General features: G+C 41.7%; 2 protein-coding genes across 2 annotated transcripts; one reads left to right on the top strand and one right to left on the bottom strand.

The window, feature by feature from the left end:
* The first annotated feature begins 2,936 nt into the window (after nucleotides 1-2,936).
* LOC119911988 (V-set domain-containing T-cell activation inhibitor 1-like) lies at nucleotides 2,937-10,252 on the top strand. The gene is made up of 3 exons (XM_038730959.1): nucleotides 2,937-3,082; nucleotides 7,879-8,214; nucleotides 10,173-10,252. The coding sequence occupies exons 1-3, from the start codon at nucleotides 3,013-3,015 to the stop codon at nucleotides 10,250-10,252; spliced, it is 486 nt and encodes a 161-aa protein (XP_038586887.1). The 5' UTR covers nucleotides 2,937-3,012.
* A 4,640-nt stretch (nucleotides 10,253-14,892) lies between these two features.
* Nucleotides 14,893-26,138, bottom strand: LOC119911610 (low affinity immunoglobulin gamma Fc region receptor II-like). The gene is made up of 8 exons (XM_038730533.1): nucleotides 26,089-26,138; nucleotides 23,996-24,031; nucleotides 21,861-22,124; nucleotides 20,335-20,580; nucleotides 19,885-20,082; nucleotides 19,516-19,617; nucleotides 17,837-17,926; nucleotides 14,893-15,802 (listed from the first exon to the last, which is right to left on the bottom strand). Exons 1-8 carry the CDS (start codon nucleotides 26,111-26,113, stop codon nucleotides 15,765-15,767), a joined length of 999 nt encoding a protein of 332 aa, XP_038586461.1. The 5' UTR covers nucleotides 26,114-26,138; the 3' UTR covers nucleotides 14,893-15,764.
* Between the last annotated feature and the right edge of the window lie 218 nt (nucleotides 26,139-26,356).

The raw sequence follows: 26,356 nt of genomic DNA, 5'->3' as shown, positions 1-26,356 counted from the left end.
AAGGAAGTAAGAGTTAGCAAAAAGTGCAATCAGTACAAGATCATTGTAGGGGATAGAAGAAGAAGAGCACAGGAAGTGCATGTTAGAGGTTAGGAGTTAGAGGTGTTATAAGAGGAAGTGTTCTCAGAAGAGATGAGTTTTCAAGAGCTTCTTGATGTTAGAGAGGGATGCCCCTGCTCTGATGGCGTGTGGTAGCTTGTTCCACCATCGTGGTGTCACAGATGAGAATAGCCAGGACTGGGATTGCTTTGTGTGAAGGGATGGCAGAGCCAGGCGGCGTTCGTTGGAGGAGCTTAGCGGCCGAGAAGGAACGTAAGTTTGTATTATGGAGTTTAGGTAGATGGATGCAGACCCAGTAGTCACTCTGTATGCAAGCATTAGTGACTTGAATTTGATTCTGGAGGCCACGGGGAGCCAGTGGAGGTCACTGAGTAATGGAGTGACATGAGTCCTTTTGGGTTGATCAAAAACCAGACGCGCTGCTGCGTTCTGAACCATTTATAAGGGTTTCACCGCACAAGCTGGAAGACCTGCAATATCTCTCTCAGGTGGCACCACCCCTCGCTTCACTATCAACAGAGGCATAAAACAATGCTGCCCCATCTCACCCTCACTCTTCACAGCTGAAATGCTGTCAGTCCTCATCATAAACATTAGACACTGAAAATATGTCTTTTATTACCAAATAATTATAAGTCAGCTGGCTGACGACACAACCTTGTTTCTTAAAAATGTTGAGCAGGCAAAGGCTACTGAAATTATAGACTCATTCTCAAAAGCATCTGGGTTACATACAACTGAACTGTGTGAGTATTATCTGTATTATCTGTATTATCTGTATTATCTATATTATACATGACCGACACCTTGAGGCAGCAACTGATATCCTTATTAAAACTACAGTCAAATACTCAAGTACACATATCACCAAACATACTAAGTTAAGTGAAACCTTAAATGAATCATACAAAATGAATAAATGTAAATCAAGATTAAGATGGTTAAATAATCTTTCTCTTTTTGGTCGCATCTATATAACCAAAGTGGAAAGCCTTTTAAGATGCATTTAATCAGCCTATTCTCTGTTTATTCCCAACAAAGCTACTAAAACCATCAGTACAATAAACTTTGATTACATCTGGAAAAGAAAACCTCATTATCTGAAAAAGGCTACTGTAGTCAAAGACTATGAAGATGGTGGGCTACAAGCCACAGACTTTGATGGTACACATGGAGATCCTATAGCAAACAGTGGCAGTTTTTGGTGTCTCCAGGTATTTGTTTCCTTTTACGCTGTGACTTTAATGTTCCAGTACTTAAAAGCTGTCTGCATCATTGCACATACCCGGTGTATTGCAAATATTTGTTGTTTGTTGTTATGTATTAATCAATATTCTTCTACATTTTTTATATTTTGTCAATCTATCCCAGATTTATATATTTCTAAATTTATTTATGTCAACTGTATGTTTGTCTTTGTTTGTCTATGTGTAGCAGCTTATGTCCAAAACAAATTCCTACTTGGCAATAAAAGCTTTTCCGAGTCTGATTTTGATTCACAAGTGCTGTTGTATTGGAAATTACCGTGTTACGCCCCCTGATGTACCAATGTGGAATTGCAGATTTATTCTCTTTAGAAATAAGTCCTTGTATTTCAATGAATGGATGGAAAACAACATTTGATCTGTCAACAATTTACTAGAGACATATGGAATTGTTTTATCTGGTGAAGAATTTGGTACAAAATGTAATTTTGAGTGCAGCCATCAACACTATGATAAGGCAATGGCGTCGCCAGGTCATTTTTACGGGGCTGTAGCCCCGATGTTGTGACTGTATGCATGACTTAATGTAAATCAACAACAGCAGCAAAAATGTTTTCCATGTTAATATGCAGCGGAAATAAGAGCTAAGGGAAAGAGCGGGGGGCTACTCGCAATACTATTGCTACATTTTGTTTGAAGTTCACGTAACGTGACCCCCTGCCGTTACTCAGCCTGCCTGTGAGTAAGCACGAGAGGAGAGAGAGAGAGAGAGAGAGAGAGAGAGAGAGAGAGAGAGAGAGAGAGAGAGAGAGAGAGAGAGAGCAATGCTCACCCCTAAGGGCTTGTCCGCAACTTGAATCTAGCAAAATTGAAATCAATAGCCTACATTTAAATATAAATGCTGTCGGTCAGTTTCTAGTCAATGTATTAACACAAAGTAGAGAGACAATATCAAGACACCTGACGCACTGTGTCCTGCTGTCTCTGTCCCCCTCGCTGTGAGACGCTACTGTTTCACTGTCTACAGGATGCTTCATTCCCTCTAAAGCGGCCGTGAGCTGCACTTTAAAAGTGAACATTTCTGTGGAATCGTGGTGATATTTCTGTCTGATCATAAGTGTTTTCAATTTCGGATTTCTTTCTCTGGTGAAGAGCGGTGCGCTCGTTTCATCTAGCTACAAGTCAAATAATTTAGGCTCTTTATAAAATAATCGTCCCAAAGCATAGGCCATTACTGACATTGCGCTGACCCAATCACATCTCTTACCAGCCCCCACTCCCTCCCCCTCTGCTCGAGCTGTTTCTTGTGTTGTGGGTCAAAAAAATAAGCGATTTATAGATAAATTACTGCATTACATTCTATTATATCTTTATATTCTGAATTATCACCTGCCACCTAAGTTTTTTCCTTCCCTTTATAAAACTAAAGACATTTCCACCATAAAAATGCTCAAAATCTTCTGTGGGAGGACCGCCAGACCCCCCAATATATCATTAATAAATATTTTTTACTTTATTAAAATTCATTTAGCTAATTTATCATTGAGATGAAAAGGTGCCATATGCACATTAAGAACGACTTTAGGCTACTTCAGGCATGCCTGCATATGTAGACTCAGAAAGGTTGATCTACAGGAGAAACATCTGACAGCCTTACAATCATCTGCTTTGACCAAACTACAGCTACAGAGCAGGAAGAAGAACTCAGTCTGGTCTCTGCTCCATCAGCTGCTGCATCTCTGCTGTCATGTTCACTTTAACATCAGAGCTGCTCCTTACTTTGTTCGCAAGTTCATGGATCTTTGTTCTGTGTCAAGGTAAGAGGAGTGAGTGTGCCATGTGCTTTGGTATAAAGAGGAAGAAAGTTTTTGTTTTATACAACAGCATAAAACCCAGATATCAGAAGACGATGGTAGAACAGCTGATCCGCGGGAGTTTTCCGTATTTAGACAGATGTTGTTGCCACTCTGGGTAGACTGAGTTGGTACAGGGGTACAGTTGAAACACCTTAAATAACTCAAGTGCGCAACAAGACTGATCTGTGATTTTGGGTTTACACATGCATATTAGCGTCCTCTTGGTGGGACATTTGGAAGTATGCGCGTCTCCAGTCTGAAGATATCGGCGAAAGTTTTTTTTCTGGGGTAACTTTTTCACTTCATCACGTCCCTTGAACATCGAAGAGCTCATATTTATATGACTGTTAAAGTTAACTTAGGCTACATTTTAGTAAACCTTAATCCGTGCTCTAAAACTGACATGTATTGCATGAATTTGTTTCATGCATGGTGATCTTAAAATCTAAAGAAATGTTAGAGGTGGTCAGTAAAAACCTAATGAGGCACATGCTGTTCAGATGCACGATGTAAGATTACAAATGAATAGTTAGCTACTATTGCTGTTTGCAATTGTTCAACGTTTTGTTCTGGTTTTCTTCTTTTTTCTGTTATTTTTAACTGTTAATATTAAAACGATGAACTGAGCTGTAATTTTTTATTGCTGTTTGCCATTACCATACAAAGTTTTACAAATTAACTAGCCCTACTTTTAACTAAACAAATAATCAAATAAATCCTGAAGGGAAATAAAAACAGTTGAATTCTCATTTTTAAAGGTATTTTACATTTGCGATGAATTGAAAGGTTCCTCAGGTAGGCCTACAAAAACGCTTCTTGTGTTTATGAGCTACTAATTTTATTAAACAAGTACAGGAAATATCATGAAAAATGGCTTCTTGGTGGTAATGGAAAAAGCAAGAAGTGCACCAACTGTATCAGGTCTACGTTCATCTGGCTCATTTGCAAACATAAACAAAAATAAATATGAGTCAGCCGGAATAATAATGAAAAATGTAAGATGTAATAACCCGATGTAAGGCGATTAATGTTATATTAACTCGACACAACTAGCTGAGAAATGGATGCAGGTGCACGCACTCAGCGGGCGCACCGTGTTCTGTCAGAGCGCGAGGCTCGCTGCGGTGATGCTCGGTGCTCAATCGCAGTCAAAGTGGACACTGTTTCCTTCATGTCAGACATTTCATGTAGCCTTCATATCTCACATTATGCACTCTTGTCCACTCAATATGTTCACGCTGCACTTCCACACGTTTTTACATAGCCTGTTGTTGCTCCCGCTACTGGCTTATATTTCAGATGCTGCTATTATTTAAATATAGATAAGCTATAAATGTGTACATACTTCAGATAGGGGATGCACTAAACGCACTTTCAAATGGTCCAGTCCCACACCTCCGCCATACATTGAGCCCTGCGCCCTGACAGAACAGTGATGGCGCAGGTCTATGTAGAGATGTGAGCTTAACAGTCTTTGATTTCCTGATCTAAAAACCGCACCGCTAGTGGCCTCTGCTACATAAAGCTACATATAACCCTTTAAAGAGAGAAAAATGTGTGAAACCTCCTGTAACGCATGAATGTTTCCTCAGTTTTACAAATCTTGTTAAATTCACCTTTTAGAGGCCCTTGCATAAGTTGATACCATGTGTTATATATCAAAATGTGCAGAAGAACCCAAGCTGTCTTTATAAAAAGCTCACCACTTGCCCTAAAGCATTGTATAAAGAGAGAGAGATCATTTGGTTGTAAAGGGGAAATATGTAGGTAAGATTTTTGAAATTCTTGAAATCTCTTGTGGATAAATTCTTTTGGTCCTTGAAATGGGTTTATCAAAGTCTTAGGCTGATAATACAAGTAATAACTTTATACTACATACCAAGCTTTATGGGAAGTGTGCAAATGAAAAATTAGCATTGCAACAGGTTTTTCTTCGTAACTAAACGTTTACTACACAGGAAAGAAAAGTGCATGTTCCACTTTTTCAATAAGTCTTTTTTGCAAATCAAATGTTTAATATGTATTAAAAAACACAGAAACCCTCCATTATTTTCAATCTAAAAGTATTAGAGAAACCCCTAAATCCTGAATTTACAATGTTTAAAGAATGTGCATCCATTCATACATAACAAGAATGTGAATGATGTGTGAGGCGCTGACAGCTTTTCCTTCAACTAATCTTCTCTGTATCTATTCCAGTTTTTCATGTGTGCTACCTGTCGTGTCCATCCCAAACACAGGCAAATCACACCTGAGCTGTGGGGGTGGGGAAACTCTCTCTTCCATTGCAAAGCTCTACAGAAATTTCCAGCGATTTTATATTCAGTGTAAATATACAGGATATAAATAAATAAAATGAAATGAAATGTGGAATCATCATCACCTGAGAGAGTTTTCAAATTCTGAATGGAAGTGAAGAAATAATTTTTAGTTATCAAAAGGAGATCACAGAGAACAGCCTAAATGCCTATACATTTATTATGAATCTCAATTTTACCCAAACGTTTACACAGAGTAACCTTCAGTTTGTTCATGATTAACTTGCTGAGACACAAATCAGCACAGAAGCAGCATATTTTAGCCAAGATGGTCACATTTAGCTTGGCACGAATAAGTGCATTTCAATGATAATGCAAACAAGGTTTCTATAAAATAAATCCACTTACCCATCTTTAAATGGATCCCTATTGTGAAGACTAAACATTTCCTGCTACTGCAGCTTCATATTAAAAACTTTAACTGGCGAAACACAAGTTCAGATTTATTTTGAAGTAGTCACAGGAAATGCAATGTTTGTGAGTGAGATCAGCGCTGACCGCCATCGTTTATCAAAAATGCGTCTACAAAACAGGACAACGGTCATTTTCAACAGTTTTCCAACAGCGGACCAGTTTGAGATATTGCAGAGATTTTACAGTCAGGAGCAGCAGACACAGTGAAGATAAAGAGCTGCAGGAGACCGGCTGCACACCTGCACCTGCTCAGACAACACGTGACCACCTCCTTTCACTTTAGCTGTTCGCAGACCATCATGACTGCTCACATAGTCATTGAAAAGAAACAGTTATTGCCCTTGATAATAGTTTCTTTAGCTGTAGTACCTGTACCATATTAACCCACATGTTACCACCACTAACTACCAACACGTTCTCATCTCAATGCGTCCTAACTGACGCTTTCAGCCAGCGTGACAAAGCGTAAGGATTTTACGCTAAAGGCCCTTCAGCGTCTGTATGAAATGCCCCCGTTTCCTACGTTGCAGCAACACAAGTCAGCCGGTCGAAATGCATACATTCAGTGACTTAGGTTTAGGTACTAACATTCCTGGTGGTTGTGCTAAGGGGCTTCGGGGGGGCTTTATCACGACCGTTGCTAGCTAGCACTTCAGGTCTGAACCGGACGCCCCGGGGCGTTTCATACAGACGCTTCTGGAAGGAGACGCACCGGGTGCGTCTTCATGAGACGCTGAAGGGTACCTTTTGCGTCAAATACCTACGGTATGGTCGGTATATGACGCCCTGAGATGAGAACGGGCTGTAACTACAGGTGTCACCTGCACAATAATGTTGCAAATACACAGACTAATAGCAGACAGGATAAAAAATGGTTGGTTTATATTTCCTGTTCAGAACTGCATTCTGTTTAAACATCACTCCTCTGTGAACAGCCTCCTTGGGGATTTACTATATTTTTTATAAGTCCGTTCAAAGTGATATAGGATAATAAAAACATTTGTTTTGTGAAATTGCTAATTAGGTCTAAAAAACAAAGTCTGGCCCTTGCAGCGTTTGCTCAGAGAAATTCTGGCCCTTGAACAAAGTAGTCTAGGACCCCTTGTGTAGATGATCCTCTTCAACGTCAGAATGAAACTCCTCTGATCTTCGTCACTGCTCTCCAAAACCGCTGCAAGAACTAAACTAAAATTATAACGTCATATTCTTAATTTTCCCATTCTTTATTTGTTTTTGTGTGGACGATTTCTTTAGCAGACTTCTCTCTCTGATTAGTATATTTTATATTATTTATAAAAATATACATTTTGATGCTGGATATGTTTGTAACCTCCTAAAGTTTATCTGACATGTGAACAGAGTCTCCACCTCTGACCTCTGTTCCTCTCCAGCACTGTAGTTTACTGTGTGGACGGATGGACAGCAGAGACCAACATGTGTCCTCTCCCCTCTCGTGGTGTCTGTCCATGCAGATCCAGCAGCTTCATTTGTCTCTCTGAGAAGTAAAGCAGTTTCATACTGTAGGGACTCTTTCCTCAGTAGAAGTAGTTCAGACACAGTCTGAGTAGAGGACGGACAGACTGGGGACACATTTGGAAAACAAGGACAAAGATTCAAAGCTTCTAGGAAATAATAAACTTCACATGTTTAATATTTCAGCTGTTTGTTCAGGCTCAGAAATGCTGATGTCTGTATTCAGATGGGAAATAATATCAATAATCAATAATCTCCAAACAAGCAGAAAGCAGATGAAAGTAAAATGTCTCCTGTCTGATGGTGCGGAGGACGACTTGACTGACAGCTGTAGAAATGAGCAACATGAAGTCAGCGTGCAGCTGCAGCAGAGGAGTTAGTCTCTCCTTTCTGCAGCTGGGACTCAAGTTGTCTGAGAACAGGGTTTGAAATGCTGCTGAGTTCACATGTGCTGTTTTATAGAGACCTGATCTCTGCTGCTTCCATCAAAAGATGTTTGAACAACAGGAAACATTACAAGTCCTGACTGGAGGCTTTTCTCTTTCTGTTCAGAGACACAGGAGGTGACAGTGAAGGCTGGAGAGGACGCCACTCTTCAGTGTTACGGAGGTGTTAACATCTCACTGATAGCGTGGAGCAGAACTGACCTGACAGATGATGGTTATGTCTTCTTCTTCAGTGACAGCCGCTCATGGGAAGACGAGCAGCATCCATCTTTTCATGGTCGAGTGAATCTGAGTGATCCAGAGATGACAGACGGAGACGCTTCTGTGATTCTGATGAATGTCCAAACCACTGACAATGGAACATATGAGTGTTCGACTGGAGAGAAAAACAAGAAAAAGCAAGAAAAACTCATGATCATCAGGCTGACTGTCACAGTCTCAGGTGAGCGTGTAGAGCTCAGAGTGTCTCTTTGTCTCTCAGGTGAGCGTGAAGAGCTCAGAGTGTCTCTTTGTCTCTCAGGTGAGTTTGTAGAGCTCAGAGCGTCTCTTTGTGTCTCAGGTGAGCGTGTAGAGCTCAGAGTGTCTCTTTGTCTCTCAGGTGAGCGTGTAGAGCTCAGAGTGTCTCTCTGTCTCTCAGGTGAGCGTGTAGAGCTCAGAGTGTCTCTTTGTCTCTCAGGTGAGCGTGTAGAGCTCAGAGTGTCTCTTTGTCTCTCAGGTGAGCGCGTAGAGCTCAGAGTGTCTCTTTGTCTCTCAGGTGAGTGTGTAGAGCTCAGAGTGTCTCTTTGTCTCTCAGGTGAGTGTGTAGAGCTCAGAGTGTCTCTTTGTCTCTCAGGTGAGCGCGTAGAGCTCAGAGTGTCTCTTTGTCTCTCAGGTGAGCGTGTAGAGCTCAGAGTGTCTCTTTGTCTCTCAGGTGAGCGTGTAGAGCTCAGAGTGTCTCTTTGTCTCTCAGGTGAGTTTGTAGAGCTCAGAGCGTCTCTTTGTGTCTCAGGTGAGCGTGTAGAGCTCAGAGTGTCTCTTTGTCTCTCAGGTGAGCGTGTAGAGCTCAGAGTGTCTCTTTGTCTCTCAGGTGAGCGCGTAGAGCTCAGAGTGTCTCTTTGTCTCTCAGGTGAGCGTGTAGAGCTCAGAGTGTCTCTTTGTCTCTCAGGTGAGCGTGTAGAGCTCAGAGTGTCTCTTTGTCTCTCAGGTGAGCGTGTAGAGCTCAGAGTGTCTCTTTGTCTCTCAGGTCAGCGTGTAGAGCTCAGAGTGTCTCTTTGTCTCTCAGGTGAGCGTGTAGAGCTCAGAGTGTCTCTTTGTCTCTCAGGTGAGTGTGTAGAGCTCAGAGTGTCTCTTTGTCTCTCAGGTGAGCGTGTAGAGCTCAGAGTGTCTCTTTGTCTCTCAGGTGAGCGTGTAGAGCTCAGAGTGTCTCTTTGTGTCTCTTTGTCTCTCAGGTGAGCGTGTAGAGCTCAGAGTGTCTCTTTGTCTCTCAGGTGAGCGTGTAGAGCTCAGAGTGTCTCTTTGTCTCTCAGGTGAGCGTGTAGAGCTCAGAGTGTCTCTTTGTCTCTCAGGTGAGCGTGTAGAGCTCAGAGTGTCTCTTTGTGTCTCTTTGTCTCTCAGGTGAGCGTGTAGAGCTCAGAGTGTCTCTTTGTCTCTCAGGTGAGCGTGTAGAGCTCAGAGTGTCTCTTTGTCTCTCAGGTGAGTGTGTAGAGCTCAGAGTGTCTCTTTGTCTCTCAGGTGAAGCTGCTTCCTGGTAGTTGAGCTGAGAAACATCACAGATCAGATGTTTGTGTTTTAGAAAGATGTTGCTGATGAGACTTTAGAGGAAACAGCTGCTACGAGTCATGTGATCAAAGTGCAGCAGATAATGTCTGACATTCTGTTCACCTGCTGACAGCTGATACCTCACACCTGTTTCTGCTCTGCAGGTCACACAGCTGGACACAAAGATGGAAGTGTTGAACTGAAAGTCGACCTGCCAGTTGTGCTTCTTCTTCTTCTTCTTGCTGTTGGCGGTTTTAAGGTCTAAGCTGCCTCTAGGGGGTGCCCGACAGGAAAAATGTAATTGTGGTAGTGTAATAACTACAACAATCATTTTGTGGAATTTTTAATAAAATAAAAACCCGAATTCAAAACTTTCCATTATAAATTTAATTTAAAATAAAAAGCGTTATTATTAATAGTGTGCTGGGAACGTTAACACATTAATTAATTAACTCTGACAATTATTTTATTGCATGTTTACGCAGTTTTTATCATTTTTATTTATTTAAGTCTGTTCCTCACTGGCTCTGAACACACATACAGTCAAACCATGGGTCACAGGAGGGGTGGGATGTTGATCAGCCTGCATGCTGATTAGTGTTGGGGAAGATGTCGGTCTTGGGAACGTCCTTAAAATCACAACATAGATGCTTGGCCCCGCAGGGTTCCTCTGTGCTCCTCAGGTGATCAGACAGGGAGACAAGCGCTCCGCAAGTAAGCGGCAGGCGCTCAATGGAGAGTAATCGTGGCAACGGCTTCTGTGTGCTACACAGCTGTAGCCTATTTAATTTAAGTTAAAATTATAGGCTACATAACTTTGTCTGACAGGACTTCATCTAATTTTGCGGGGATGCTCTGCCATGTGAATTCCCTCCTGTTGATGTCCTATTTAGTAAACAGTAATAGATTCTGGAAACTCACAAACAACGAGGATCAGTCTCTCTTCCAATGATTTGTGTTCCACATTGTGCTGCCCCTCCTGTGACCCATGGTTTGACTGTTTGTGTATTCATTCGGACTTTCAAAATGATAATAATAAAAACTAATTTATATATAGCAAACCTAGAAAGAGAGGGGGTTTGGGGGTGCAGCAACCCGGTTAAGATGTATCAGGGGATGGAAGGAAGACTAAATCATGAAAGAAAAAGAACACAGAATGCTTGAAAGCCATTCACCTACTATGTTATGTTAGATTTTAAATTGTCACCTGCTGCCTGCGTTTTGTGTTTCTGTTTTTTCCGTAAAAAAAACATTTCCAACATAAATTGAGGCAGAAAATTTTACCAGAATGCAGGAAATTAGGTTTTTAATGATAAAACATTTGCTGGGGGAGGACCCCCAGCCCCTAAAGAAAAACATACACTCTTGCTAAATATGAACTAACCTTTAATATTACATACATTCTCAAGAATTAAAAGAAATACAGTCTTTGGTTTTGACACACACATTCTGTGGGGGAAGACTCCTCAGTACATGGTTAGGTTGGCAAGTGTCCTGCTCACACTGATCTGACCATGATTATTGACTTGGTTTATGTGGCTGTAGCATGCTGAATTAAAGAGTCACCTGATATGACACAGAAACCTACAATGAACCGACCTCTAATACGGAATCTCACTCCTAAATTGAAAAGTTGGCAGCCCTGCCCTGTCTTTTGTATGAATTAAACAAACAAGACATTACATGTATGTGAGCTTTACATGTGCTGGTAAGCACATTTTGTTACCTCTGGACAGCGCCAGACAATCTTCCACTTTTTGCTATGAGCTATCCTACTAGCTTCATATTTATAGTACAAAAGACTAGTAACAAAAAATCTATGCAAATAAACAAAATACCCAAAAGGTTGACCTCTTATTTTAAGCAGCAAGTACATAGAGCTGAGTGGCAGATTTGATTACAAAATATTAGAAAGAATTAGAAAACATAATAGTTTTAATAGGTTCCACACTTGGATTGGAAGAGGTTCAGAAGCCTCTGGAAAAGACATACAATGAAACCAGCCTTTAACGCCTCAAATATCACAAGAATCCGTGTATGGTTCTTTCTTTCATTTTTTCATTTCAAAACCAAATCGGAAAAACAAAAAACCAAGTCGTTTTTGGGCAATGGCGGTGCCTGATTAAATGTAATTTAGATGAGCTTGAATATCAACATAAGTGTGTTTTTAGGAACAGGAACGCCTCAGAAGTTGCCTGTTGGAAACCCCCAGTTTTTAACATTTCTTCAGTATCAAATTAATTCAGTGATAGTTGTCAGTACATCCAACATGAACTGCTATTAGTTAAATCGGTGAGCTGTATATTAACGAATCATACCCGGCTTCAAAGGTTCTGGTTATTTCCGTTCACCCTCTCTACACTGTTTCAACTGTTTCTACACCTTTATTTTCTTCGTGAGATGGAAGAATTTAGAAAGTTGCACGGCGCAGCGTAGAAACTTGAGCTGCAGTAACACATAGATTAGGAGGATCTGACTTCATCCCGTCAGAGGGAACGACCACTGATCGTCCACAGTGCGCCGGTTCCACTGGCAACACAACTCACCGCCGGAGAGAGAGAGGGCGCTGGAGCCTACAGGGCAGGGGGGGGAGGTCATAGGGGCAAACTGGTGCGCTGCGGACGATTGGTGATCCCTCTGGCTGGATGAAGCCCGACACTAATTTACTCATGATCCATGATGACAGGCTCAACCCGGTCTCACTCCCAAGTCGTCACATATGGACGCTTGGTCAAGAGCCATAATCGTCAGTTTGTGACGCACTAGGGATCCCTTTGACGTCATAGTTCGACGTATTGAGGGAAGCCCTGTTGTGTCAGTTTTTGATGGTAAAGGCAAGTATGATATTTAAGAGAAAAGACGAAGTAAGGAGGTGATTGGGGTGGATAGAGGGCCAGAACCCGGACCTTGAAGCAGGAGAACAGGGTTTGTGTCCCGTGCGAAACAAAACATTAAATGTTTTTATTTAGGCGAGTGAGGTAAATTGATATTAACGTTAGTTAACTTAAGTCTTAATTGACATACATAGCTATTTTAACCCAAACCATGATCTTTTCCTAACCTTAACCAAGTAGTTTTGTTGCCTAAACCCAACCAAGTACTTTCTGTGCCTAAACCTAACGAAACTGCAACGTTTCACGACTTTAATTATGCGCGTTTCAACATGGCAATGTATCGAAACGTTACGTTTTATCTTGAAAGTGTAACCGGATATTGCATATTTATTGTTGCTAAGCGTTGCTAACTTGACTGTGGATCCCTAAACGTCAATAATTGATGCAAAAGGGCTACCCAAGTCTTTAAAAAGCGACGACAAAGGGCCTTGACCATGCGTCAGACATTTGACGAGTAGGGAGTGAGACTGTGTTGACAGGCTACAGAAAAATAGAAATGAATCGCAAAAATAGCATATTGTCGATATTTTAGAGACCACCCAACATATTACAATAGTCGTGTTTTCAGGGGAGCTCATGTCTTATTAACATGGACGGACTGGGAATAAAACATGGCCCTGGACTTCCAGACCGGCCCTCCAGAACAGTCTACCGTATACTCCACCATGGCCGCCCAGAGCACGCACATACAAACAGGACCCTCTAATACAACCACCTGGCAGCATCAGCCATTGATCACTATGGCAGTAGGCTACTACCTTTAAAAGGCTGCAGAACCATAGACTCCATATAAGAAACGGATGTAGTCATCGTGACCCGTTGGTTTATGGACTGCCGTTTTGAAACCTCGAGTTTGGCCGATAGGGCGCCGCCATGTTGAGGTTTTGCAACCAGCGGCACCGGACGTGACCATATTTGGACGAGACGGTGGAGCTAGAGACCTTTTATAAAGAGAGTCGCGTCATCTTCATTCGCTCCAGGAGTGTCTGAATTCTGGGAACTATATCCTGTTTATCCTGCGTACAGGGTCGCGGGGGCTGGAACCAAACCCAGCTGACATTGGGCGAAAGGCAGGGTACACCCTGGACAGTCCATCGCAGGGCCACACATAGACAAACAACCACTCACGTCTAAGGATTTAGAGTCTGCATGTCTTTGGATAGTGGGGGGAAGCCATAGATAGATATGAATCATCTTTGGCACTTCCGGACCTTCTTGCTGTGAGGCAACAGTGCTAACCACTGCACCACCACGCCGCTTGTAAATCTACGAGGAAAGTGGTGCGGGGTTCATGTTGAAGAAATATTGTGATCCAGGTTCAGGTGTGAAGAAGTTTCAGAGACTGATGAAGACTTAACATAGCATGGTTTGATAAGCCCGGCCGAGGAGACACAGTGCCAGCATACAACACGTGAACATGTCATATGCCAACACTAAATCTGAAGGAGAACATCTTTTGGTCCCTTTAATGTTTCTGTCTTCCCCCTAGTTCCTGTAGGTTTCCCTCTACCTAGAAAAACTAATCTATCTGATGTTTATTCTTCAATGCTACATCATATTGTAATCTATTACTTTCCATGAGTTGTACTCTAATCTGTAAACTAAAGTTCTGTAAACATTTTTGTAAGACTCATCCTTGCCTGACTCCTGAGCTACTGTCTCTACCTTATCAGTCTAATGGTCGTCTCACTAACAAGGACAGTTACGTGGGAGAAAGAACTAGAGCTGGAAGGTCAGCGAACACTTGTAGGGTCAACTGATGTCGCTAAGCTAGTTGCTAGCTACTTGTCTTGCCGTTCCCTGTTACATCAAGAGGGGCTCACAGTCGACCATTCTGTCATAGAAAAGAGGGAAAAAAGGACCAAAGCGCTGAGGGAAATCAGATAGCCCAAAAAAAGAAACTTGCAACACCCTTAGCAGAACGAGCAGTCGGCAAAAAACATTTATAGGGCCCATCCACCTGAAAGAGAGTTTAATAAAAATCCACATAAAAGCAGGGCACAAATAGCATCAGTTGATCGGCAGGCAAAACCACCCACCTCTGAGGGTATCAGCCTCACTGTCATCTCTGCAGTGAGCTCTAGCATAACAGGCCAAGCAGTCTCCAGGGTCTGGGCGACAGGTGGCTTAAAAAGCCTGCTCCATAACCACACTGGAACACAATGCATCAAGGGAGATCCTGAGTACTCCCTTATTTTTGAGCATTAAACACTTAATTTCCTGCATTCTGGAGACATTTTCTGCACCAATTTATGGGTGAAATGTCTTTATTTTTATAAAGGGAAGCACAAAATTTCAGGTGGCGGGTCACGGCCGACGTGCAAGCAGACAGGATTAACCTCCTTCGCGTTGCTGTGCATTACCACCACCACTCCACTAGATGGTGCTGTCGAAAAAAGAACTAGGGTCCTAGAACTGCGGTCCCAGGATTGCGGGATCCTGAAACTGCAGCCTCCGGTACTGCAGCTTCATACTATTGGCAGGTTGAGCAACTCCATGCTTACCTCTTCGTCTACACTCTCCTCCTGCTCTCTCTCTCTCTCTCTCGGCCCTTTGTCCCTCTGTTTCACTAACACACGCCTCCTCCTCTGCCTGGCAGTGGCCACCACAGGCCTTTTACTCCTTCAAGTGCCTGTGCCTGCCCGTTGGTACTGCAGCTGATGTTGAAGCAACTGCATTTGCCCGGTCTGCCAAATTACCAGTCCAGCCCTGTTCAAATGTGTGTGTGTGTGTGTGTGTGAAGGGTTTTCTTAAGCTGTAGCTTCTGTTTTTATTGATACCGACAACACCTTTACATTTTCTACAAATTTTGCAGGGCTTGATGGAACAGTGCCAAAGATGATTCATATCTATGTATGGCAATTATGACAGTCTTGTGTGTAGATCCCTGTTAATTGAATTTTACAAATGTTTATTGAAAAGTGAATATTAAAAGTGAATATATAAAAGTATAGATTACAATAAATGCAACAAGATACAAAAGATTACAATTTAACAAACACAATATAACAAAAAATTTGTCAAAGATAATAGATGTTGGAGTAAACTGAATTATTAATAAATATCAAATGCCAGGAGTGATACATAAAATGAATATCAGAGAATATAGCAGAGATTGCATAAACCTCTAGCGGTTCCTGTCCCAATAAGCCCGGTATTTTCCCCGTTAACACTAACTTGGTTAACTCTGTTCCTCAACTCTTGCAGATAAGCAAAATAAATAACTTTTTCCATCAACACTAATCCCCTGCATTACACACAGTAGACAATGTTGTGATAATTATGCTTTAAGCGATAATTGCAACATTTGTCAGTTTTATAAATCCCTGTTCCCGCCAACATCTTTGTTTCCTCTTCTCTTCTAAATCCTCTTGCGTCCTTTCTTTTGGTTGCAATTTCCTGTTGAGCATGTATAATAAAACATAATTCACTTTAAGATTTTGTTTTAAATGCTTTTCATTTCATGTTAATTTACACACAGACACAGAGTTGCTAAGCCTTGCTTCCACAAGATGTTTTGGACAACCCGACTTTTTGAAGACACTGAGACGACCAGAGTTAATGGGTCACCAACTGAAAATGCCACGTCTTTTAAAAGCTTCGCCTTGGAAAGGCAGGTTCCAGACGGATTGGCCATTGGGAGAGTCGGGATATTTCCCGGTGGCTTGCCGTTAAGCATCAAATATACTCGGGGGTGGACACTAACTACTTCTGTTTTCTGTTTATACTACTTTCTGCAGTCAGATAGGTAAGCACGTTACACACATGCACAGTAGATTCACACCCTGATATCTTTAATCACTGCATGGACTTGGTCTCGAGGACAACTGGCCCAGTGCCCCAGCTCAGTGTGGAACCCAAAGTCTATGCTTGCCATGCAGGACACTGCATACAGTTCACTATCAACGGCTAAGAAATACGTATTCAACTGTTCCTATCAAATGAAACAGTCCCTTCACTCCTGGTTTCAATAGTAAACCACCACAAGAATGACAATTATCTACAAAATCCCCCACTATATTCTAACCAGGCACGTTTTAAAAATACATTAATCATAAAGTAACATTTATATTTAAAACAGGATGGAAAACCTTTTAGCAAATTTTAACAAAAACACCCTTCACCACTATGCATCATGGGAATTCTGAGGGGCGGACTTAGGCTGCCATGTAGCCTATCACCCCAGACTCACACAGACTGCGTGTGAACCGCGGCTTTGTTCCGTCCTCTGACCATTTTTTTGCAGATGCTTAGCAAATCTACCTGCCCCATTAAAATAAAAGGTGGTGGCTCCTTAAAAAGATCAGTTGACTGTTTTAAAGATATTACAGCCTGGATGGCCTTAATTGTTTTAAATTCAATGAGAGTAAAACTAAGGTCATGATATCTAGACCAAGTGGTACCTCTGATGTCCCTCAAATAGACCTGGGCACTTTGGAACCTTATGTTTCAATTCAATATAAAAAAAACGGATGGTACATTGACTTACAGTAGGTGGAATGACACGTCTGCCATAGCCTGTCGGTGTCTGTATCGCTTTTTCTGGCACTACGTAACTTCGGGTTTCGGGTAGTAACCCGAGCATAAAAAGAACTACAAAATTCGCTTTACGGCATACCTCACTTCCTTCAATTCTGACGCGAGAGCCCGTCTCTATGTTGTTGTCATGGCCGAAGCAGCAAATAAAATGAAGAAGGCAAAAGTTATGTCGGAGGAGACTAGAAAGCAAAAAAGGGAGAGTGACAAAATAAAAGGCTGGACGAGGATCAATATTGGTCCAGCTTTAGCTCGCTGGCGTGAGCTAAAGGAGGAGGAGAGGTGCCCGACTGATGCTGACCTGGCCGTCATGGTGTTGGACTAGTAAGTAACGTATATTGATCTTTTCAACAAATGCACGTCTATCCCCTGCGACTGACTTTCGCCAACTTCGCAGTCTAACGTGAGCTGCAGGTGACTGCAGGGGCGGGGAATAAAAACGGCGCCGTCAAGTTGGACACATTCTACCAGCGTAAGCTTACTGTGAGCTGAGATCAATGACTGAAACTGTGGAATGAATTGCCTCTCCATGTCAGACTGGCCCCCAGCCTTCCAGTTTTTAAATCACGACTTAAAACAAAATTTTACTACTTGGCTTTTAATGCTTTGTTTATTTATTGATTCATGTCAATGTGCAGCACTTTGGTCAACCTGGTTGTTTTTAAATAAAGTTGGATTGGACTGGATATGTAAGTTACCCTCCTGAGCTAGAGATCCTCAGCCAACATCTCTTTAAAGGAATAGTTCAACATTTTGGAAACACCCTCTCTCTCTGGGAGATGAGAAGATTGATCTGGAGTCAGGTTGTGGTTAGCTAAGCTTATCATAAAGACTGGAAGCACGGGGAAACAGCTAGCATAGCTCTGTCCAAAGTTCATAAATAAAGAGCAGCTGTACCTCTCGTCCTGTGTGGTCTGTCGGCTATTTGTCCAGAACTGACGTCACCTGTTCCTCTCACTGCTGAGTAGACTGCAACTGAATAACACTCTGGAAAATAAAACAGATAAACATTACATTACTTCAGGTTGGGGAGACCGGGGATGGTTGAGTTATGGGTCAGTTGTAACTATAAACTGTACTGTTGTGAAGCCTCGTGTTTGGTCGAAAGGTGGCCGCCATGTTGAGTTTTTGCAACCAGGAAGTGCCCCGAATTTGATGAGACAGCGGATCTAACGGCCGTGTGCGGAGCTCGCTAGGTTGCTTAGCTAGGTGCATCCGTAACTGTCATTTTAACAGGGATGTTAACTTTGTCTAGCGAACAACAACCTTGAAAGTAAATTGTCTCACCAGAGAAAGTGAACAGCTTTTTCAACGATGCAGGTTAAATTTACACAGTGCCATGGGTACAAGTCAATCTAGCCTGATTGACAGGTTGCCGTGGTAACGACTTGTCAATCATAGATAATCCTGCCCTGAGAACTTTGGTCCTGCAGTCTTACTGTGCATTTAGAGCAAATGCAATCCTGGCGTCGTTTTCCTCGCAGGGGTTTTATTGTTGGACTATTGCCAACTGTTCACACACAACGCGATAATGAGGATGAACACAACCTGCGATTTCTACAGCTGTATGAACCCAAAGTAAACATTTTGCTGTTATTTAGTTGAAATAAACGGATCAAACTGACGCCGAAATAACTACAATATGATGCAGATTTGTTAAACATATGTTGTCCTGCTGTCAGCAAGACAGCAGGACAACAACTTTTAAAATGTCTGTTTTCTCAATGGAGTTCAGATCAATCACGGCTATGCTATGTTAACCTGTTCACAGTAAAGTACAACGATAGCTGGAAATAACAGACACATATTTTACAAACTCACCAGATCCGACTTTTTCGCTTTCTTTTCTCCAAGCAATGTTAGGTTTTTATATAAATATGAAGCAGCAGTCCCACAGAGCTCTGGGTGCGTCTGAGTTTTTCATTCTTTCAAAATGATAGTACATATCATGATGTCCTGATGTGCATCTCCCCAAAAATTCCACTTTGCCGCAATGTAGAGCGGAAAAAAACTTAATTGGTTGGTTTTGCTTTGAAGCATCGCATTTCCTCCAAGCCCCCAGGAAGGGCTACGTGCTTTGAAGAAAGTTCTACATGAGCCTGGAAAATGTTGGAAAACATCACAACCCACTCGAAATGACTCTAACAGAATTTGATCCATTCACTCAATAACATTTGGAAAGTAAAGAAGAGCCGTACAGTTTTATCCCTATCCAAGTTAGTGGAGGACTGAACCAGAAGTTAGCCAGCCGGCCGGCAGAAGTGAGCACAAATGAACACATAGAGTAGAGAGCTGTTAGCGTCTGTTAGCAGATTCACCACATGGCAAAAAAGCCCACATTGTCATTAACCAAAACAGACCAGACTACAGTCTGAAACGTTATGGTGATTGATTTTACATTCAATTATTCCGATGAACATTCTTTTTAATGTATCCTCATTTTATAAACATGTCCTCATGTCTCTTTCCAAAATGTCCTATCAAGGTCTAAAACTCAACTTGGTCCTCGCAAAGACATAAGAACAAGAACGCACAGTAACTGTCCCTGAAAAAGAGAATCGGTAAAACATTGTTACCTTTGCTGCGTCTGATTGGCTGCTGTAGGTGATGTGATATTTTGACATCCCTGTATGTGACGTCTTCTGTGATGTCATCATCCCCAACTTCTTCTTCAAAAGCTGAATGAACCAAAAGGAGCAGAAATTTAAATCAAAGGATGAAATCATGTGATTTCAATCAAAAGCTCCACAGCTCACCTAATGGACCCTGTGGTGAGATTGTTTTATTAACATCAGTGTGATTCATGAGAATCCAGATGGACGTCTGACTTAAAAAACAGTTTGTAACTTGTTATTATTTGTATGTACAGAAGTGTTAATAGAAATGTGTCAACAGTAAAATGTGACTTTAAATGTGAACTGCAGCACATGGAGTCTGTGTCTAACCTTTAGGTTTCCAGTAGAGGCATCGTCTCACTAGTAGAACCAGCAGAACCAGTACAACCAGAACAGAGAAGGAAAGAACAGCAGACCACAACACAGAGGGAGGAGTAGAGGAGGAACCATGAGGAGAGGAGGCTGATGGAAAGGAGAAGGAACCAGGAGGAGACGTGGTTGAAGGAGGAATTGTAGTGGTGGGTTTCACTAAAATGAACAAGAATTTATAATTAAAGGCCCAGAAAATAAAATAAAATTATAAATTATTCAACAACATGCTAACAGAAAGACAAATTCATAACCACTGTCTGCTGAGTTAAACAGATCAGAGTATCAAACGGTGGGTTGAACTCAGAAATGTTGTCACATCATGAATCATCTCTGCTGTCCTGAAACCTGTTGAACTCAATGTAGAAAACAAAACAAGGTCAGTTTGAGAATTATCTTTGAGCTCCTCACCTGTGACAGAGATCCAGCTGGATGGAGACTCTCCATGACCTCTGATGTTACACTTGTAGAGGCCTTCATCAGACTTGTTAACATGGTGGATGGTCATGTGACCTGTAGGCTCAGTCCTGATGAGGGAGCCATCTTTATAGAAACCAGCTGGGAGGTTGGAGGTAGGGGTCTTTGTTTTACAGTGCAGAGTGACATCATGTCCCTCCATCACAGGGAGGACAGGACTCTGCAGGATCACTGGTCCACCTCAACACAGAGACAAACTACAGCATTTCATCATTTACACACAGCTTCATCAATACCAGTGGAGGACTACGTCTCCATGTTAGTGTAGTCCTGTTTTCTGTTTGGTCCTGTCTCTGTTCCTTGCCTTGGTTTTGTTCTGTTGTGCAGTTGTTCCCAAGGGGGTTAGCCAGAGATCGGACAGTGAAGCCGACTAAAGCCTGCATGGTGGGATCCATGTAGACCCAAAAATGACGTCAAAACCCTGTGACAACCCGTTGCACATGAGAGATGTAACCGTATTGCTTAGATTATAAACTCTCAGCAAAATATTCGGCCATCAGTGACGCTCCCTTGGTGTTTCACAGGTGAGCCTCATAGCTGGGCTGATTAATCAGGGATGTCAGAGTCAGACAAACACACTGAGCCATGGAACTTTTTTCTTTTGTTTTTTTACATGATTTAATTTAAAAGAGACGATCACACCAGAACATTTTGGCAAAACCTCAGCAGATTTATCATTGACCATATCTATAAAGACTTTGCCTTATTGTGGGAGAATGTTGTATTTTGCTTTTATAGAAGTCAAAGTAAAGAAAAGTTGTACTTCATTATAAATTTATTAATTCTGTTGGCAAGATGCCTCATTCATAAATGTAAATTCAGTGCTAAAAACCTAATTTTATACTTTTTCTCAACCATGCGCAGTAGACGCTGGTGCCAACAGGAAGCACTGTAGTAGTATTTTATTGGTTCAAAACTGTCTTCTCTCCTCTCCATTCAAATCAGCGGGGTGGCTTCGTCCAGTAATATACTGTCTATGGTTCCTTCCCGTTTTCTGTTTTACTTTGGTAACTCTGTCTCTGTGTGTTTCCAGATGCTGTACTTCCTGTTTTATTTTGTAGTATTCTGTTCTCTGGTGTCCTTGGCTTGGTTCCTGTTGTTGATTATCTGATGTGTTTCAGCTGTGCTTCCCTCCCTGCTCGTTTCCGTGTGTATACATTGGCCTCAGTTGTGTTTAGACGTCCTTGTCGTCTATGTTGAGTATTCCACTCTGTATTCTGTGTTTCCCTGGTTTTCTGGTTTATCCCCTCATTTTGGATTACTCTGTCAGTGCTTCTTGTATTCCCTGTGTATTATGATCCGTTTAGATTAACCTTTGTTCGGACACTTGCCTTGAGCTCCATGCTAGCCTGTGTCAGTTTAAGTTTTGGTTCAATAAATATTTGAACTGCATTCTCTCGCCTTTTGGTCTGCATTTGGTCTGCATTTTGATCAATACTAACTCCGCAGTCTGATCTTACCAGTGACAGTGATGTTGATGGTGTTACTGGTTGCTCCCTCTCTGGACTCACACCAGTAAACTCCATTGTCCAATGGGTCGATGTGGCTGAAGGAACAGTTAGAACCAGCCGATCTTCCCCAGTCAGCGTCACACTGAGCCCTCTTTTTTCTGCTTGTGTTCCTCCACAGCGTCCATCCAGCAGAGCTGTCGTCCTCCTCACAGCTCAGGGAGACAGACTTCCATTTGAAGAACTGAGTGCTGCTGGGACTCACAGTGAGACGAGCTGCAGCGAATTAGAAGATTTTTAGCTAAATGATCACATGAGTGTATTATTAATTTCCAACCTGCCCAGTAGCCAGACACGTTAGTTTATTAAGCATTCATTAATCATTAAAAACAGAAATGGGAAATAATGGAAATATTGTTCATTTATCATCGATTTAAATTATGTTGCTTACTTGTTACTTAAAAGTTTGTGTGAGGCTGCTGCAGTGCGTCCAGTTTTTGATCAGTCCAAAAGGACTCATGTCACTCCTTTACTCAGGGACCTCCACATTCAAATGGTCACTAATGCTTGCAAACAGACTGACTACAGGGTCTGCACCCATCTACCTAAACTCCACAATACAAGCTGATGTTTGTTCTCGGCCACTACTCTCCTCCTACGAACGCCGCCTGGCTCTGCCTTCACACAAAGCAATCTCAGTCTGTTTTCATCTGTGACTCCATGATGGTGGAACGAGCTACCACGTCAGAGCAGGGGTGTCACTCTCTAACTTCAAGAAGCTCTTGAAAACTCATCTCTTCTGAGAACACTTTTTCTTATAACACTTCTCACCCCTAACCTCTAACATGCACTTCCTGTGCTCTTCTTCTTCTTCTTTGATCCCTTACAATTATCTTATATGTATTGATTATACTATTTTGTTAACTCTTCTTTCCCTAGGTATTTACCCCATTCATGTGATATGTACTGTGAGCTCTTACTACTATTTATTGCTGCCCTTACTAGTATGTATTGTCAGTTGTGCTGTATTGATGCTTGTATGTTGTTCCTCAAATGAAAGTCACTTTGGACAAAAGCTTCTGCCAAATGAGTAAATGTAATGTAATGTAATGCTGCACCTGCTGCATTATGAGTATTTTACTCCATGACATCACATATGGATGCACGTTCAAGACCCATTGGCCTTTCTGTGTGGAGTTTGCATGTCCGGATTCTTCCCATCATCCAAAGTCACGCGTAATAAGTTGATTAGTGACCCTAAATTGTCCTTAGGTGTGAGTGTGACTGGTTGTTTGTCTATGTGTGGCCGTGCGAGGGATTTGCGAACTGTCCAGGGTGTGCCCCACCTTTCGCCCGATGTCAGCTGGGATTGGCTGACATCAGCCACTTATCCTGCGAAACTGTACACAGGATAAGTGGTTGACGATGTATGGATGTTACATAAGTTGTGTAAATTACACAAGTAACCTTACTTAACTTAGGTAAGGGTAACTGAGTAACCAAACAATTACCTTTTCCTAAACATAATTAGTTTTGGTGCCTAAACCTAACCAAATCACAATGTTTCACAATGTCAACCACTAGTTTTATTGTAAGCTCTAACTTGACCGTGGAGTCTTACAGGTCCAAAGATAATAAACCTGCTGACCATTGTTTAAATGATAAGGCAAACCAGAAGTTCCTGCACATTTTAATTCAAAGTGTCATAAATACTTTCATAAAGAGTTACATTGTAAAGGTGGAACAGGTACGCAACCAATATTATTATATTATATTTATTAGTTTGTTTAATTTTTATTTTTGCAATATTGTTTGAAAATGAAAATTCATTCTTGGTTCCTATCTTTAACTCACATATGTTTTGTGCATCTGATTTATTTCATAACTGAAGGCTCAAATTTCAAATCTGTTTGAGCTTGCATCCTGGTCAACCTGTTTCTATAGAGACCTTGTTTGTTTTTGTATGGTGGTTGTTTAAGTTAATTTACTGTATGTTAAAGCATTCTCTGTATGTGTTAGTGGTCTTTTTGTTTATAGATATTATAAATATGTATTTATAAGTATTTACAGAATGCACATTTTGTATTACTTTTTACCAGACAGCATTATGCTAACAGCTTTGACTGTCGGAGGAGACATACACTTACCTCTACTGGTCCTACAGCACAGCAGTGAGATCAGCACTGAAGAAAAACGAGACTCAGGTTGGTTTGAGATTTAACATACAGGTGCTTCTCAGAAAATTTGTATTCAAAATGTGAAACTGTCATATATTCTAGATTCATTACATTTAAGTGTAAATATTTCAGGCCCTTTTTGTTTTAAATCTTGATAATTAAAGGCTCATGGAAATCAAAAATCCATATCTCAAAATATTAGAATAATAGAGTAAATAATGTATAATACAAAAATGTTGACCCAAGAAGAGCCCTTAGTCTCTGTGTGGTTCAGTACACACAACCACAATCATGGAGAAGACTTCTGACTTGACGGTTGACCTTGACCTTTACTCAGAACTTACTGCTTTCCACGGTCCAACTTCCCGCCTTACTCAGGTATTTTGCCATCCGCATCATCCCACAAGACCGATCCATTCTTCCGACTTATCGTCCCTATCCGCCGCAGTTCAGTCCCTCCACGATCATGCTTTACTCATTTCATCCACCTGTGCCTCTCCAATCCAATCACCATCACATACTGTATGTATAAAAGCCTGTCTGACGCGTTCTCATCTCAATGCGTCATAACTGACGCATTGAGATAGTGTGACAAAGTGTAAGGATTTTAAGCTAAGCTATTTCCTACTTTGGAGCAACACAAGGGAGGCTAACCCTACCTGTTAGCAGGTGTAGGGTTGGCCGGTCGACATGCATACATTCAGTGACTTAGGTTTAGGTACTAACATTTCTGATGGTTGTGGTAAGGGTAGGGGCTTCGGGGGCTGTCAACACCTTTATCACGAACGTAGCTAGTTAGCTAGCACTTCCGGGCTGTATGGGACACCCCAGAGCGTCTCATAGAGACGCTTCCGGAAACGTCTCATGGAGCGTCTCACACCTAATACAAATACCAAATAGTAGTCAAATACCTACGCTTTTTCACTCTTTCTCAAATCATCACTATATGACGCCCTGAGATGAGAACGGGCTGGCCTGTCTAACCCCTTCATCTGTCGTTTCTTGGTTCTCACATCCCTCCCCCCAAACCCTCTTTTTCTACTCTTTCAATTGGCAGCATGGTGGCCCGGTGGAGAGCACTGTGGCCTCACAGCAAGAAGGTCCTGGGTCCAGACCTCAGTCAGCACATGCCTTTCTGTGTGGAGTTTGCATGTTCTCCCCATGTTTGCATGGGTTTGTCATGAGTTGTTGTGCGGTTGTGAAGTGGAGGACCCAAATGCAGGAAACCGAGCAGAGCAGGTATAGTGGAAGGGTCTCTTTAAACAAACAAAAGGCGAGCACACTTACTGGATGACCATGACAAGCTACACACGACAATGACTGGACACAGACAAGCAGTGATCATAGGTGGAAAAGACAGAACACAGGTTACCAAAAACTAAACACAGACCATATCAAATAAACTACAACCAAAAAGGAAACCATACTGAAACTAGGATTAAACAGAACACAAAGCAGACAAAACCAAAATAATACAAACACAGAACCAGGAGTAAATACACAGACATGAAGACACAGAAGTAAAAAACTGAAACTAAGATAGACAACAGAACAGGTACTAGGTGAGCTAAACTGAACATGCAAATGAACAAAAGAATAAACGAGGCAAAACAGGGTAAACACAAGACAAAGAACAAAACCCCAAAACAGAAAACATGGACCGACTGCTTAACAGAACAAAACCAGGTCAGGGAACAGAGACAGGACCAACCAGGAAACAGGACTACACTGAACATTGAACAGTGATGTTTTACTGCGCTCCTCACTGTCAGGAGTGACAGTTATTTCATTTCTGTAACCTCATAATGGTTGTAGCACCCGCTGCAGTGTCCATAGACTTTTTATTTATTGTCATTTTGTTTAATTCTTGAGTTTTTTCTAAAATATTGCAAAAGCTATTTAACCTGTTGAACAATGATTAACTGTTTGATCACCACATTACTCAGTTTGCTGCATCTTAGTCTATCTAGTTTATTGCTACCTTTACCTGTGGTGATCAATAAAGTCTCATGAATGAACAATAAAAATTTATAGTTATTTCAGTTTTATCTGATTGTACTTACAGAGCAGAAAAGAGGTCCGTCTCATTGCACCATTTGGTAATATGAAACTAACACTTCAGTCAGTCCAGTACAGTCTTCCTTCCTCTTTGTAGAGGGCGGGGGGCGCAAGTGACTGTGTGGTGTTTTCTCTTCTTCATTTAAGAAATAGGTCATCTGGTTTTGGTTCTTCGCTCAAGAGATCATCAGGAGACACAGGGCCCTACACAAAGTGTTTAATCACATGCAGGAAGTGACAAGTGCTGCAGAATTAACATGAAGTGTGGTTGAT

This window comes from Micropterus salmoides, unplaced genomic scaffold (genome assembly GCF_014851395.1).
Source record: "Micropterus salmoides isolate LMB-PRFRI ecotype aquatic unplaced genomic scaffold, ASM1485139v1 Ms_hic_scaffold_2, whole genome shotgun sequence".
Lineage (NCBI taxonomy): Eukaryota > Metazoa > Chordata > Actinopteri > Centrarchiformes > Centrarchidae > Micropterus > Micropterus salmoides.
Note: the sequence above shows the minus strand (reverse complement) of the source record. Positions and strands in the feature narration are given on the sequence as shown.